Source organism: Acomys russatus, chromosome 29 (assembly GCF_903995435.1).
Source record: "Acomys russatus chromosome 29, mAcoRus1.1, whole genome shotgun sequence".
Taxonomy (NCBI): Eukaryota; Metazoa; Chordata; class Mammalia; order Rodentia; family Muridae; genus Acomys; species Acomys russatus.
Window position 1 is genome coordinate 17,647,432 of NC_067165.1, and position 17,332 is coordinate 17,664,763.

The following is a 17,332-nucleotide window of genomic DNA, read 5'->3' on the forward strand; positions in this document are numbered from 1 at the left end:
TTGAATGGCACCATTCCCTTCTGTCATTTTATCAGGCAGTACTTCATAACATGAGGATCTCCTGTGCCTGGAGGGGTTCTTGGAGATTATATATCCCAGAGATCAGTATTGAGGATTTCTCTCAATCTTTCTTTATGCTGATCAGATTGGCTCTTTATACATTTAATCCTTTCCCACTGATTGCTGCTGTAGGCTGTATACCAAAAGTATTTCATATTTCAAGAGTGCCAGCACAAGGAATTGTTCTGTCACTGATCTAATGTTTTAACTTGAGAGGTGACTGCAATCTAATGATCAATTCCACATTCCATAAAACCTAAAACCAAGATCCATCAACCCAAAAGGCAAGAAGTCTACCCTGACAGGAAGCTACATTACAAGATAACTGTTGAGCCCAGAAGGAAACTACCATCACTCAGCAAAGCAGGAGGAATGCAGCAAAGCTGGCATCTTAAGGGACACAATCAAATTATTTGTTGTGTGTCTAATTGATATTCTAACAAGTTACAGACGCTATGGAAGGTTCTGCAATGAGGTAAATGAGAGAACCCACCTTTTGTAGTATGCACTGATATTACGGAAAGTTGATATTCACTATTCCATTAATAGTGAGTGGCTCACCAGGCAATGGTGGTGCATGCCTTTAACCCAGCACTTGGGAGGCAGAGGCAGGTGGATCTGTGTGAGTTCGAGGCCAGCCTGGTCTACAAAGCGGTTCCAGGACAGCCAGGGATACACACAGAGAAGCCCTGTTTCAAAAAGAAAAATAAAAGAAGCACACATTCTGCCAGGTGGTGGTGGTGGTGGCAGAGGCAGGAGGATCTCTGGGAGTTTGAGGCCAGCCTGGTCTACAGAGTAAGTGCCAGGATAGACAGAGCTACACAGTGAAACGAACCAAAACAAACAAACAATCCCCAAATCAAAAATAGCTGCCTCTACCCCCTAATTTGCATATTTACACTGTATATTTCACCTGCTTCTGGGATATTGCAAACCTATTTACAGGATGAAGGGGGAAGATGGTCAGTGGTTGAACTCTCACGTGTGACACTGGAAAAGCACTATCACTTTATCCTTACAGTCCTCTCAGGGTGCTGCCTTACCAAGCGAGGGATCTGAGAGAAGACTCAGATTACCTAATCTGTCAGAGTGGTCTGAAGTGCTCAGGTCTCACTCAAAGCTCAGTGTACCTCTGCCTAACTATACATCACTAACAAACACAAACCTTCTTGATTTTATGAAACAGACTGGCTGTATTTTTTTCAAAAGAGAAATCACACTTTCCTGCTAACAATCTTTTTTAAAAAGTAAGCCAACATCTATGTACAAACATGTTACTTTGGCCTCCAATATATGTAAGTAAAAAAATCAATTCAATTTTACACCAGAGAAGATTAAGATACATTTTTCTTCTTAACTCAATAGAAAATCTAGAAATTACAAGCCCAGGGGCACAGAATTCACAAAAGAAAAGAGGACCATACCACTGCTCGTTATCACCAAGTGAGAGAACTTGCAATTCTCACTTTACTCTGCAAGCCTTTCCTGCCAATGAAATGAGCAACAATTACCTCATGTGAATTTAATCCTTCAGTTGCAGCCTGAGGCACTTTCCCATGTAGCGCTGTGCCAGGCATCTCTTTTATTCCAAATGCTGAAGAATCAAGGCCTCCCTTGGTCCACATTCCAGGAGAGGAAGCCTCCTCAAGAACAGGAGTTTCTTCTGCAGCGGGCACTGAGTCAGTGTGGATAGTTCCTTCCAGGAAGGGTCCACCAGGAGTGAAAATTTCCTCCACAGCAGGCACTGCAGTAGCTAGAGTGGCAGACCATTCTGGGATGGATACAGTAACCACCTGAGCATCAGGCTTCTCTGGGGTAGCTTCTTCAAGAGCTGGAGTAGCAGACTCTTCTGGTACCAGGCCTGCAACAGGCATGCTGCTAGGCTCCTCTGCAGTAGACACTGTAATTGTTGGAGTATCAAGCTCCTGTGAGGTGGGCCCTGCAGGAGCTTGTGTGGCAGGTTCCTCTGGAAGGAACACTGCAGTAACCTGAGTGTCAGGCTCCTCTGAGGTAACATCCTCATCTGTGATGGGCACTGTAACAGTCTCCACTGGAGGCGCTGCACCAGATAGGGTGGCAGCCTGTTCTGTGGCTGATCCTGCAGCAGCCGTAGCATCCTCCTCTAAGATGACCACTGAAGCAACTGGTATACCCTCCTCTAGGAAGGACACCATTGGAGTAGCTACAGCGGTTCCCTCCAAGGCAGAGGCTTTGGCAGCAGGCCCCTCCAGGGCAGGCACTGCTACAACTGGGGTATCCTTTCCTGGCATGGGTACCACAGGATCTGGGGCATCCTCTACCATGGGTACTACAGCAGCTAGGGCAGGCCTCTGATGGCTAGATATCCATTCCTCTAAACCTGCTACAGTGTTATTGGCTTTGGTGATCTGTTCCTCCGGAAAGATGATCAGGGTTGAATGTAAATCTCTCATTTCCATTTCCCCTTCCTGTGAAGCCATACTCAGCTCAGGTTCTCCATCTTTCAGGGTTCCCTTTCCAGCTCCAAGTCTCCATTCTCCAGGCAGAAGGTGCGGACTCAGAACCACGGACTCTGGACCCCTCCTCTGTAAGTCTCCAAGAAAATGAGATGGAGCTCCATTCCCTAAAAGGGTCAATCCACAATCCAGCTCTTTTGTTTCACCGTCCTTACCACAAACTTTCTCTCCAGACAATCCGCAGGGCTCTTCATTGCCCAGTGGTCTCTGAATATTATCTTCTTGACCAAGTACAGCTCCTTTCCCACTTCCTAACTGAATCTCATCTGTTAATAAATTTGAATCAGATGATACAACCTCTACTTCAGGTCCTGAGGTAACATCTTGTTCAGAGTTAAAAGCAAAACTGAGAGGGATTCTTTCCATACACATCTCTCCAGTCCCCTTAGTCTGACTGCAGCCTACCTGGAACAAATTGCCATTTTCTTTGGCTAGCTCAGAAGCAATAAAGACTGGCAGTTTTTCTTCACAAGAGGCTCTGGGGTTAGAATTCAGCAAGCCCCCTGTGTTCAGCTCTCCAAGTGGTTCTGGATCAGCCAGAGACTTAAATTCCCCACCAATCATGGGGCTAAAAGGCACTTTTTCACACTCCTCACTGACAGTGGAGGTGTCCCTCCTGCTGTCAGGAGGAGCACTAGGTTCAACAGCTTTAGGCACCTGAGGAGAGTCCAGGGCATTCCGATATTCACTATTTAATCCAGTGTCAGGGTCCTTTATCCTCACATTTAAAAGACCCACATGCTGATCCTGTTCTAAGGCAGCTCCTGGAAAATGACTACTTAAAAGTGAATCTTCTGCATCCTGGGATGGGGCCAGCCCTTCAGAAGAGGCCTGACTCAGCAGCTCAGCTGAAGAAGTTACTCCTTCTTCATATAAACATTCCTTCTCAAGTTCCAGAAACATTTGCACAGAATCTGTGTCAGAGAGCTGCTCTGTTTCAACAGGGCCCTGGAACCCTGAAGTCAGACCCTCTTGCCCCTGAGCAGTTCTGTTTTCCATCTCACTGATAACATCTTCACCTGCAGGCACACAGGTGCAGTCAGGAGGTGTGCCCTTGGGAACAGACGCAGGTTGATCCCTAGTCGGCTGCAAGTCAACAGAACAGCAAATCTGATGAAGGGCTAGGTGATCAGAAGTCCCCAAGACAGACGAGCAATCCTCTACCACTGCTACTGTGTTTGCTTGTTCTCTCTCTTCAAAAATGTCTGCCAAGCTCATCTTCTCATTTGCAACTAGAAGATTCTTTCTTCTCTCCAACAGTTTCTCTTCCTCCCACTCCTCCTCTGCCTCCATCATGATCCATCGCTCATCCTCCTCAAATTTTAACTCAGATTCTGTTTTTTCTCTCAGGCTAGGTGTTATAAGCATATGTAATTCTGGATCCAACAGCTCTTCACTGAGGCAAGGAGAGAGAGGTGGTAGTTCCACAGTGCAGGCAGTATCCCCAAGGGGGTGCTGCTTCTCACAGAAGCCTCCCTTAGAAGAACTTTTCATGGCCCTAGGCCAGGTTGCACTTGAGAATCTGTGTTCCTGCATTTCATCTGTGTTACCACTTGCTGCTGCAGCTTCTGACTCTAGCGGCTGGAATTCATGGGGAGAGCTCTCACTGTGTTGTTGGAATCTGAAGTCCTGGCAGTCTCGCAAGTTTTTTACATCTTGCACTTCTGGAATATCTACAGTTTTGGACATGTGTTCCAGAGTAACAGACTCAGACTGAGGTTCCCTGTGGTCAAAGTGACCAGAACTTTCTGTCAATGCAGAACTGGATTCCTTTTTCTCTTGCAAGGAAGGATTTGAAGCACCAGCTTCTGAGACTTCACTGAGAGAAGCCTCCATCCTTTCTGCAAATTCTGGAAAGTTGGGTGGCATGAAGGACTTCCACGATCTCCTGTTAACATTATCTTTTCGCTCTGCATTTGGCCGACGTCTGGGTGGCACAGGTGCTGACTTCTGCACATCACTGCTTAGCTTTAGTGCGTCAAATATTATCCTCTCATCCAGCTTCTTGCCTTCTGGCACTCTAGATTCAAACACATTAGATGATGCTCCTAAGGTGCCATTGCTGGATATGGTACTTCCTTCCATCTTCTCCATGGTGCTTTTTGACGTCTGATTAAGTTTTGACCCCTGGTCAATCTGTTCATTTATCCTCATTGTGTCGTATATAGACCGCTGTGGGACATAGCAATCTTCTATATAGCCATCCTCATCTTCCCCTTTACCCAGGCAGGTGGGGCTCCGCCTTAAACAGTCTGGCCTGCTAAGTGGCTTACCCATACTTTTTCAAAAATGATGAACCATCAATCTTTCAAAGTTTTTCCCCCTTAGGTTCTCTCAAAACACATTCTACATGAATCGTAAGTCCTCTTACATGTCTATACTCCAAACCACCAATTGCATCCTCCTTCCAGAGTGATCTGGAAGTTCCCATTTGAAACCATTTTGGGAGAAACTCTAAGACAAACAAGTTTTTCCTCAGAGGCTAGTAGCCTCATATTTGCAGACAGATAAATGGTATTATTTAATCAACAATCATAAAATAATTACTTGTATGGCTTCTGGTTTTACTTTTCTAAAGAGCGTTGCCCTTTCAAATTCAGTCAGCAAAAATAATTTGATATTGATAAGTCTTATTCAATATCTAGTTTCACTCCATTCTCACTGAAGCTGAGTTGGAAGCAGAAAATTTATACCAATTAGGTCCTTAATAACAATGGCATTCCCTCTCAGCCTTCAAGTATGGTCCAAGCTCCTAAGAATTCCTTTCATTTTATCCTGTGCTCAGCCCTGAAGAGTCCAGCTGGTCTGAATTAGCCATTCGTCCTCTCTAGTTGGGGTGTTTGCATTTGAACAGGGCTGGTCAGCGGATATTCCTGCAACTTTAAACACAGGAAGTCCTTCATTCGGGGCCAGCTTGGGGCTTCCTGTCTCCAAAACATCATGGCATTGTTGTGGCTTCCAAGCCAACACTGTATCGTGGCCGCAAAACAAGGCAAGCGGAGGCCCACTCTGGGCCTTTCAGAAGGCGGGCAGGCTGAGACAGCGGCCAAGGGGCTGTCGGAAGGACTCAATCAGCACCGCCCGCAAACCCGCGCCATGCCTCGCGCCCGGAGGGCCAGGGTTGCCTCACCGCAGCCTTGCAGGTGGCTCCCGGCCGCCCCGGCCTTGCGTCTCCTGCTCAGGAAGTTAGTTTGTCCCTCCGGCAGCAGAAAGTCCTGTGTCCTGTGGGCGCCGCCTCCCAGGCCGCCGCAAGTTCCTGGCCCCGAGTCGCTGCGTTGTGGGCTGCATGACAAGCAGTCACCTCTTTTCTCCACCACGCCGCCGGCCCTGCGGCCGTCCTCCCCGCCCGCAGCTGTCACGGTCCCGGCATGCAAACTTCTGGCTGGGAACAAAAGGCTCCGCTCCGGCCGCACGAGGGGGGGCGAGCCCGCCTCTCTCACGCCGCCCGGACTGCTCACCCGCCGCTGGCTGGAACTGCTCGGGTGGCGGGCAGCCCTCCTCCCCCTTCCAGCGCCGCCTCCGTCGCTGCCCCGCCCGGGCAGCCCCCTTGGAAGCCCGGGAACGCGCTGCGCGGACAGCTAGGGAGGAGGATGGGGGCGGGGCCAACAGAGAGCCCCGCCGGGAGGGGAGGGGGCGGAGGCAAGGATTGGAGGCCCAGGCGCCAAGGGAGGGGCTTTCCGGGGTAGGGGCGAAGGACCCCAGCACAGTCCGCACCCCCTCTAGCTCACTCCATCCACACCGGCGTTGTAGAGTCCCCGCCCGCGTGGGTAAGCAGAGAGGAGCAGTCCTGGTCACGCCGGGCAAATCCCTTGACAAAGGAAAGCCCCGCCCTCCTAGTACTGGGCTAGCCCCCCGCCCCCGCTTCTCTCTGACTCGCGGGATTCGTGCCCAGCCCAAGGGCGAACCCAGAAGGGGCGCCCCCGCCTCCCCCACTGCCAGCCGGTTGTGGCTAGGGACACTGGGGGAGACCCATCTGCTGGTAGAGACGCACGGGCTGGGGTGGGCGGTCTGCAGTACCCTAGGCTCCAGATTTGCCGCCAAAGGCTGTCCCTGTATTTTCCAATGTCACCTCTGGCGCTGACCAAAGAACAGGCTAGTCTTAGACACAGTCTTTTCTTGGTATGCCAAGGAATTAAGATAGACTCAGAAACCAAGTTATTGGATAAACTCAAGGCATAGTTTCCCTTCTGAAGTATGTCAGATCTTGGCCCATGACACCACCTGGGCTTCTCTGCCCAGACTTAAGTGGTCCTAATGACCAGGACGGAGTGCAGTGGGACTCTAGCAGGAACAGCCCATGCCCAACACCTGGATTGCTTTTTTATTTCCACGCACGTCCAAAGAAACCTGAACCTCCTTGGGGCTAGAGGAAAAGCATGAGTCCATATTTCAAGTCTCAAAAAAGAAAATATTAGAGAAACATGTTACACAATCCTGCAACACCACTTTCTGGTTTTCAGAAAGCTATCTAGTGACCCTGTAATTTTTTTTTTTTTTTTTTAAGTACCAGAGGGAGGCGGCTGCATCTCTATGAGGTGCAGTACTTGACTCCCTTCCTGATGGTCGCTTTGATTTTATTATATGTGAAAAGAAAGTCAGTTAAAATGTCTGAATTCCTGTTGGCCCATGTGATCAATATAGATGGTAAAACTTACATAAAAGTTCTTAGCACCCTCCATACAAAGAGTAACTAAAACCAGTCATTGGTGTGTGGAGAATCGGTAGTGAAACCTGGGGCTGAGCCTTAGACTTATTTGAAGAGCCAGAAACTCCTTGGCAAAAATGAGGTACCATGATCAGATTAGGCAAAATGTTTTACACTTCATTTCTTACCCCGAAAGAAGCTGATCATTTCTACCCACTCAACTACAAGCAGAAGGGAGTACTAGAACATTCTAGATTGTATTGTTTTATTCTAGATACCCTATTCCTTAACTTTAAAACTTTAAAAAGAGCTGTCTAGAATCATGTGACCTCCTGGTTCAATAGTGCAAGACACTAGAAGACATTCTATGAACACAGAATGAAAAGAATCAAGAACACTTGATCCAGGGTAAGTTCCAGGGCATACGATCAACACTAAGTATCTGGGGAGCTGGAACGTGGGAGGAAGGAAGTTTGTGCTGCATGTCTCCTTAACTGGCACACCAAGATCCAAGGGCAGATTTCAAACCATCAGTTTTCTCACAGCTATTCAAAGAATAAAGTGTCCCCTAAAAGGGTGACTTTCCTGATCCCAAAGGAGTGTGAGCAGAAATTTAAGCAGTCATGTGGCATAGCATTCACAGGAAACAGATTCACAAATCTTGTAGTTTGCTCAGGATGAGCTTTATAGTCCCTTCAACCCCTGGCACACTGTGATCCCAAGCAGATCAGCTTACAGACCTGATCCTTCACAATTCATGGAATTTAGGTTTTCAGTGTGTTTTAATTATTCAGGACAAATGGACAACTCCCAAGAGGATGGTATTACTTCCAGTAGCAATTCTTCCTGGCCACATACATTCACCAAGTGCTCAGATACCATAACAGATGCTTTAGCATGCCACAGCCCCTCTGCTCAGAAGAATCTGAGGAACTCTGGCGTTGGACATAAGGGTGGGTGGTTATTCTATGATAAAGAATGATCTCGATGCGGAATCACAACCTTCACAGGCAGAGATTCCTTTCCTGTCTCTTCACCAAGTCAGCGTTTCCTAATTAGCCCCTCCCCACACATATCCACTGTTTACTCTCCTCATTAACGCTCAGATAAATAAATGGAACTAGCATCTGAGACTCAGATTCAAACTACTTATCACTTGTAGTCACACTCTATTTAAAGTGTTAAAATACTACAGAGAAACTTCCTTAAAGTTTAAACAGAGCCTCTAGGAAAGATTCCATATGGCATGTGCTTTTAACCCCAGTCCTACAGTGAAAACCTCCCCATCCCCGACACACACACACACACACACACACACACACACACACGCTTTATACAATCCAATTGTCCCACCCCTTCAAAGATAAAAACAACCAAGAAGCCTCCTAGTTTTGTTCTTTTTATCACTGGTGTGTGTGTGAATAGAAGCAAGGAGATAAAGCACAAGGTCTCTCTCCTTTATGTCTTATTTTTTATCTGTTCCTGAGTTTATCTTTAGTTTTGACATGTGGGATTCTGCCAGTAGCCAGTCATCTCAGTGACTGAAATACCTGATTCCGTTTTCACTCTCTTGTTTCTCTGATGACTATAACAAAAAAGGAATCTGTACCTCTCATGTCCCACTAAGCTTTTTAAGGGAGAAACGCAAGGAGCTCCAGAGCACCTCTTCTGATGCTTCCCCGCCCTGAAGCCACAAATGGATGTGTTCAGGCCACATTTCAAATTAGCTTCCAGTTAGTTGATTATAGAGTTCAAAGAATTCTCTATACATTTTGAAATTCCTAAGAACAAAATTTATGTCAGCTTTTCCTTCAATGGACCTAGAAGAAAGACCAGTGTTGACCTCTCTAGCTCCTCCCTGCTGTCTCCCTAATTCAAGTGAGCTGGGTGGAGTCCTCTCACATGCTCACACCAGCCCCTCCAAGTTTTGGATCTAGCATTGCTTTTGTCTGCCCAAGAATTGAACTGCCAGACTACTAAGGCAATCTAGCGACCCCACATTTACCACAACTGAGTGAATAAAATGCCTTTTTACCCATCTGACAGCCCCCCACCCCCACTCATTGAATAAAGGTGGATACAGAGGACTGGTTGGAGCTTAAATCTACAAAATGCCTTTCATCTTAACATATCTAGACTTCACAAGCATTATTCAGAGGCAAGTGGAAACTCTACAGTATTAGGTCTGTGCTTGTTGGGTGTCAGTAACTACTATGCTTTGTGTTTTTGTTATTATAAAGATAGCTACAGAGTGACACACAGACCAGCATAGTATTGTTTGGCTTTTATCTTAAATGGGACATGAAGGGTTTTGAAGGTATTTAAATTCCTGTGTATTCCTGAACTCATAAGAAAACTTCCCACACACCCTACAGGGACTATCATGACCCTTGAAAACCCTTTGCTGCTTGTAGACTTTCCAAAAGACAGTGTTTGATTCCTTGTTTAGATTTTTGGTTAGTTACCAAGGCAGAGATGTCAACAAAGACAGGGTTAGAGAAGACCTGGCAGAAGGCAGGAGACAGGAAGCCAAGAGGCGTCAGAGAAGGCTTCATAGAAGGAAAATTGTTCATTAGGATATTTATTATTTATTTGTAGGCAGGGTCTCATGTAGTCCAGGCTTGTCTAGCTATGTAGCCAATGATGACCTTCAGTTTCTGATCCTCTTGCCTTCGCTCCTTGAGAGTGCTGGACTTAAATGTACACCATTTTAACTTGGGGTCGGGATGGAAGCCAGAACCTTGTGCATGCTAGATAAGCATCTCACCAACTGAGCTGCATTCCCAGTTCACAAAATTGGAATTTAGACACACAGAAATGATAAAAAACAAGTTATTTCAAATGAGGAGCTAGAGAAGGAACATTTTCTTCTTGAGATAGGTGTTAACACTAGGCTGCTTCTACTGACAATCTTCCTGCCCCATCTTCAAGTCCTGGGATTATAGTATGCTCTGCCATGCCTAGCAAATTTCAATCCAGAATGGCTTACATAGTGGTTGTGTATAAGGGGAAAATATTAGAAGGATAAGATGCTCTAGCCCAGAATCCCAAACCAAGGACATGTATGCCTTATTCAGAAAAGCATCACTACAAGATTTAGTTAGCTGTAAGTCAAGTGGGGTGGCTCATGGCTGCAATTCTAACACTCAACAAGTTGAGACAGAAGGATTAACATAATTTGAGGCTAGGCTGGACCTCAGAATAAGACCTTATCTCAAGAAAGAAAGAAAAAATTAACAGAAACACGTGTGTGAGGCCAAGCATGTTGGTGCACGCATTTAATCCTAGCACTTGGGAGGCAGAGGCAGGTGGATTTCTGTGAGTTTGAGGCCAGCCTGGTCTACAAAGTGAGTTCCAGGACACCAGTAATGTTACACAAAGAAACCCTGTTGTGAAAATATAAAAAAGGAAAAGAAAGAAAATGGTGGGTGGGAGGGGGCTGGAGAGTGGGGGGTGCCACAGTGCGCATTCAGCTGGCATCTTGAAAATCTAAATCTTAGCCCAGCCTGGTAGCACACTCCCTTAATCCCAGCACTTGGGAGGCAGAGGCAGGCGGATCACTGAGAGTTCAAGGCCAGCCTAATCTACAAAGCAAGTCCAGGACAGCCAGGGCTACACAGAGAAACCCTGTCTCAAAAAACCAAAAAAAACAAAACAAAACAAAAAAAAACCCAAACAACTGAACCTTTAACTTTTGAACCTCAAGGTAGTAAATATACTTGTATTTAAAAAAAAGAAAAGAAAAAGAAACAAAGTTAGTAGAAATGAGGACAAATGAGGTAAAGGACTTTGAAAAAACTGGAGAGTCAGATTTGGACGTGCTAAGTGGATAGAAAGTAGAGACCAGAAAGAAAATAAAGATAATGCTATACTATTACTCTGGGGTTACCAAGGGCAGGGCAGAACTTACAAAACAGTTGGAGGAAGAAGGCACTTGATTCATTCCATTTAGAGTATTCAAAGACAACACATGTGGGGCTGTCTAGAATGGTCCCTCATGTAGGGGACTTCACTTTAGGGTAGACACACAGATTTAGAAGCCTTTCTCCCTGGAACAGTGTGGGACTTGCTGTCTCAGCATGGCTGGATGTAGAGAAAGAAGAGAACAGATGACAGAACTAAAACCCACATACTTAGGGCTCAGGAAGACAAACCATCTAGAAAAGCTGGGGAGAGAACAGTATCAAGAAAGTAAGTAGGTGCCAGGCATGGGAGCATACACTCATGAAGGCAAGGCAAGAGGACCGAGAATCTGAGGATATGTGCATGTGCATATACATGCATACATGCACCTGGAGGCCAGAGATCAATGTCTTCTATTTCATTCTAATTTTTTAAGACAGCACCTCTCACTAAACCTGGAGTTCATCCACCCTGGTAGACTGACAGGCCGATAAACTGTAGGGACCTACTTGTCTCTAAGTGGCCCCTTACCCTCACCCCCATCTTTGGAGTTATAGATGCATGCCACTGTGTCTGACTGCTTTTATGTGGGTTTTGGGGGATCTGAACTCAGGTTCTTATGTTTGTGTGGTAACGGCAGGTTCTTTACTGACTAAGCTATCTCTGCAATCCCTAAAACCAAGTTTTGTTTTTTGTTTTTTTCAAGACAGGGTTTCTCTATGTTATCTTGGCTGTCCTGGACTTGCTTTGTAGGCCAGGCTGGCCTTGAACTCACAGTGATCCGCCTGCCTCTGACTCCCTGAATGCTGGGATTAAAGGTGTGCACCACCACGCCCAGCAAAAACCAAGTTTTTAAGACAGAAGACAATGAATTAGACAATGTTACCAGACTAGTCAATGACTATTTCTAGGGAAACAGTCTGAGCAGCGATGGGTGCCAAGTCAGACAGCATAGGTTAGGGATAATGGGTATGCAGAAGGAAGTGTTTGCCACTCTCAAGATGCTCTTCTTCTGGTTCTCATAGCACAGGGTAATCATGTCATCTCTTTTCCAGGCAGTCCTCTTTTGTCTCTTTGGGCTCCCCAGCCCAGCCCTGTACTACTGAAGTTATATTATTTTTTAAAAAACACAATAAACTATTTATTTTATTTTATGTGTGTGACTGTTTTGTCTGTATGTGTGCATGCCTGATGCCTGTGGAAATCAGAAGAACCGATTAAGAACACAAGCTACCACATGCGTGCTGGGAACTGAACCTGGGTCCTCTGCAAGAACAAGAAATGATTTTAAGTGCTGAGCCATCTCTCTAGTCTCCTTGAGGTTATATATTGATTTTCTTTTCTTTTTAAAAACTTTTTATTTATTTACTCATTTTTTATGTACATAGGTGTTTGCCTACATGAATGTCTGTGTGAGGGTGTCACACCATGAAGTTACAAATAGGTGTGAGCGTTCATGTGGGTGCTGGGAATTGAACCTGGGTCCTCTGAAAGAGCAGCCAGTGCTCTTATCCGCTGAGCCATCTCTCCAGCCCTCTTTTCTTTTTCAAACAATGCTGAGGGTTGAAGCAGGATCTTACACATGCTCATATCCTACAGCTGGGCTATACCCCTTGCTCAAAGTTTTATTTTTTATGTATTTTAATTGTTAAATAAATATTTATTGGTACCTACTTTGTACTCCAGAATATGTTAAGAACTGAGATATCTTTTTTGTTTGTTTGTTTGTTTTTGGTTTTTCATACAGGGTTTCTCTGTGTAGCCTTGGCTGTCCTAGACTCACTTTGTAGACCAGGCTGGCCTTGAACTCGCAGTGATCCGCCTGCCTCTGCCTCCTAAGTGCTGGGATTAAAGGGAACTGAGATATCTTAATGAGACATGGTCAGGCACCTACATCATAGTAGCTGTAGGCACTTATTTTAATTGTAGACAGACTCTGAAAGAAAAGCGAACAGTGCTATAAAACATGAGTCAGGGGCTTAGAAGTTAAGGAGAAGCTTTGCTGGATCAAATCACTAAACAATCTTATGGCAGGTATTGCCTCTCAAATATGAGAAAATAAGGTAGAACAAGTAAGACAGAGATTTCCGTAAAACATTTCTTTAATCTTGTTACGTGGTGTATGTGGGGATAAAACAGGGCCTTGTGCATCTAGGCCAGTGTGCTCCCTCTGAGGTACATCCCTAGGCCCTACTCAAGTAATTCTTATCATTGATCTCAAATGAACAAATAACCATGTCGGTTTGAGGTTAAAGAAGCAGACCAAGGGCCTGCCAGATGACTGGGTAGATAAAGGAGCTTGCCACCAAGCCTAATGACTTAAGTACAATTTCTGGATCCAGATGGTAGAAGGAAAGAACCAACTCTCACAGGGTCTCTGACCGCTACAAGTACCAGCTCACCCTTTCTTTCTTCCCTCCTTCCCTCTACCCCTTCTCTCTATAAAGAGAGAGAGAGAAAGAGAGAGAGAGAGAGAGAGAGAGAGAGAGAGAGAGAGAGAGAGAAATGAAAATGAAAACGAAAAAGAAAAAGAAAAAGAAAAAGAAAAAGTATAATAAAGAAATAGGCCCACAATAGGTCATCCTTTGGGAATCAACTGTAAAGTGACAGATCCTAAATGATTCACCTGAATGACACTATAAATTCAAGTAGGATAAACCTACCTTTAGTTCCCTTAATTTTTCATCTTCCTTTGGATCATATATGCACATATTAGACCATATTAGAAACTTGTATTTACTGAAACCATGAATAAATATTTCTTGTAAAACATCTCAGTCTAGGCTGAGACTGCAGAGAGATGAATTGTATCTTTCTAAAGGCTGACTGTCTCTGGAACAAAGCTGATGTTTTTTCCTTTTCTGCTTTGATGTTTTAATTAAAGACGGATTAATATGAAGACGTGTCTCTCCTAAAGATGCTGACGTAGTAGTTGTCATTCACTGAATGGCAGTGGAGAAAGGTAATGTGGTGGATGATGAAAGCTCAAGTTAATGAGGCCAAGGACTCTGAGATCATTAAGGCTGATCTGATGAGCAACCGAGAGGCCAGGGAAGTCACTGAGCCGGTGATATGTGTTCTGGCTAGTTCTGGTTAATGATTTGAAAGTAATATTGACTTATGGAGCACAAAAGCAAAAGTCAAAATGGCCTTAGAAATTGGCTGGCTATAGCTTCTACATAAGTGAATAAGCTAATGAATATATATCTCTATATACATGTATATCTATACATGTGTAACTATATTTACATGTATGATACGTTAAAGATTGTATTAGGGTGCCATGGCCAGCCAGGCACCATTGGGCATGCCTGTAATCCCAGCACTCTGGGAGGTAGAGGCAGGTGGATCTCTGAGTTTGAGGCCAGCCTGGTCTACAAAGTAAATCCAGGATAACCAAGGCTACACATCCTTGGTTTTCAACCTGCCTATGTATTGATACTTTATGGCCACAAACAAGTCCTATATATAGTCCCCACAAAAACTGCTCATGAAGCTGGGTGGTGATGGTGCACACCTTTAATCCCAGCACTTGGGATGCAGAGGCAAATGGATCTCTGAGTTCAAGTCCAGCCTGGTCTACAAAGTGAGTTCCAGGACAGCCAAAGCTATACAGAGAAACCTTGTTTTGGGGGAAGAAAGGAAAGAAAGAAAGAAGGAAAGAAAAAAAAACTGCTGCTCATGAAGCCTGTCTATCCATCAGCTAGCACCACAAATTAAATTTTCTTTATTTTCATAATTGCTTTTCCTTGTTTGGTTGGTTTTTGAACAGGGTCTTACTATTGTACCTTGCTGGGCATTTGTTATATGGACCAACTTGCCTCAGACTCACAGGATCTTTCTGCCTCTGCTGCTGCCTCAGAGTTGGGACTGAAGGTGTATTCCAAAATGCTTGTCCTCATAATCTGTTTTTGTTTGTTTGTTTGTTTTTAAAGAAAACTGAGTTAGTAAAATCTAATCCTTGGCCTTATGCCAAATCTAGAGAATGATCATTTCTGGAGGTAAAGAAGGAAAGCTGTTTTGTTTGTTTTAATTTTAATGTAGCCCAGACTCACCTTGAACTCAGTGCTGTATGATGCCTCTAAACTTGTGCTTGTCTTGCCTCTACCTCCCAAGGGTTAAGATTACAAGTACGTGTCACCAGGCCCAGTTTAGGCAGTGCTAGAAGGCTTCATGCATGGTAGGCAAGTACCTAAACAAAACCCCAGCTACTGAACGAGTTAGTGAAAAGACTTTACAATAGTCTGTTTGGCATGGTGGCTCATCCCTGTAATTCCAGGCCCCAGAAAATAAAGGACTGTTGTGAGTAAGATGATGAAAGGTAGGGGATGGGAGATGGCTCAGGTATATGATCTCAATTATGAATTCAACCCCAAGAGTTCCAAGTTGTCTTCCAACCTCCACAAGAGTACTGAGGCACATGTGCATCCACATGTAGCCACAAAAAATAAAACAGACTGGTCTTTCCTCTTGCGGCCATCGCTGGATCGCAGCCGCCAAAATGAAGTTCAACCCCTTCGTGACTTCTGACTGGAGCAAGAACCGCAAACGCCATTTCAATGCCCCCTCTCACATTCGGAGGAAGATCATGTCTTCCCCCCTTTCCAAGGATCTGAGGCAGAAGTACAACGTCCGGTCCATGCCCATCCGGAAGGACGACGAAGGGCAGGTTGTCTGAGGACACTACAAAGGCCAGAAGATTGGCAAAGTGGTCCAGGTATACAGGAAAAAATACGTCATCTACATTGAACGAGTGCAGCGAGAAAAGGCTAACGGCACAACTGTTCATGTGGGCATCCACCCCAGCAAGGTGGCCATCACCAGGCTAAAGCTGGACAAAGACCGGGAGAAGATCCTGGAAAGGAAAGCCAAGTCCCGACAAGTAGGAGAGGAGAAGGACAAATACAAGGAGGAAACAATCGAGAAGATGCAGGAGCAGAGGCCTCTCACGCCAGCTCTCAGGAAGACTGCTTAAGTAGTGAAAAACAAATAAATAAACAAAACAGACTGTAAAAGGATGTGGAAGCAGCAGCAGGTGTGGTAGTATGCACATTTCCTCCTAGTACCAGTGAGGCAGAGACAGATCTCTATTGAATGCAGCCTGGTTTACTTAGTGAATTCCAGGACAGCTAGGGTTACCTAGTATGCTCCTCTCCAAAAGATTTCACAATGTTCTAATATTATTTCTAGATAAACTTTTTTCCCTTTAGGCGCTCCTGTTCTTTCGTTCCTCCCCCCCACCCCCCCCTGCCTCCTCTGTGACAGTCTTTCTATGTAGTCCTGGCTGTTCTGGAACTCTCTATATAGACCAGGCTGGCCTTGAACCTACAGAGTTACCTGCCTTTACCTTCGAAGTACTGGGATTAAGGCCTGTACTACTACTATGTCTAGAAAACTTTTTGAAAAGATATTTATTTATATTAATGTTAACCTAATATTTTTCTATAATACTTCCTTTAACTCTCATCAAAGGAATACTTTGTTGTTCACATTTTATTGTCAAAGTAATTTTCTTCAAGGTCACTCAGCTTGTGAATGGTATCAGCTAGGATTTATTTATTTATTTTTATTTTTTTATTTTTATTATTTTATTTTTTACATCTCAATGGTTATCCCATCCCTTGTATCCTCCCATTCTTCCCTCCCTCCCATTTTCCCCTTATTCCCCTCCCCTATGACTGTTCCTGAGGGGGATTACCTCCCCCTGTATATGCTCATAGGGTATCAAGTCTCTTCTTGGTAACCTGCTATCCTTCCTCTGAGTGCCACCAGGTCTCCCCCTCCAGGGGACATGGTCAAATGTGAGGCACCAGAGTACGTGAGAAAGTCATATCCCACTCTCCACTCAACTGTGGAGAATGTTCTGACCATTGGCTAGATCTGGGTAGGGGCTTAAAGTTTACCGCCTGTACTGTCCTTGGCTGGTGCCTTAGTTTGAGCGGGACCCCTTCAGCTAGGATTTAAAGTTGAATATTTCTGACTTGAATTTAGAGTCTTCCTCCTCACATCCCCCACTATACAGGGCTAAATGAACTATGAAGACTCTCATTAATTGGCAATTAATTATATATAAATGATAATGACTGTAAAGTGATTGGTAACTACATAAGACTCTTTGAGAATGTGGCTTTCTTGATGTATATGTGAAATAGTAATTTTTTTTTTCTTCTAGCTGTTTTGTTACTGAAATGAGATCATATGTTCTTAACGTGTGCTAACCAGTAGAGAA

The 17,332-nt window shown here is 44.8% G+C and overlaps 1 protein-coding gene and 1 pseudogene across 2 annotated transcripts in view; one reads left to right on the forward strand and one right to left on the reverse strand.

Annotated features, from left to right (window-relative positions):
• The window catches only part of Macf1 (microtubule actin crosslinking factor 1), a 230,192-nt gene that overhangs the window by 57,347 nt on the left and 155,513 nt on the right, over nt 1-17,332 (reverse strand). Inside the window, exon 1 of one of the 2 annotated variants that reach the window (XM_051171392.1) lies at nt 1,572-6,319. The exons of the other annotated variant lie outside the window; for it this stretch is intronic. Within the exon in view, the coding sequence (XP_051027349.1) occupies nt 1,572-4,832 (3,261 nt within the window). The 5' untranslated portion in view covers nt 4,833-6,319. Of the gene's footprint in view, nt 1-1,571; nt 6,320-17,332 lie in introns of those variants that run through there. 2 annotated transcript variants of the gene reach the window in all.
• Nucleotides 15,567-16,078, forward strand: LOC127211905 (60S ribosomal protein L26-like; annotated as a pseudogene).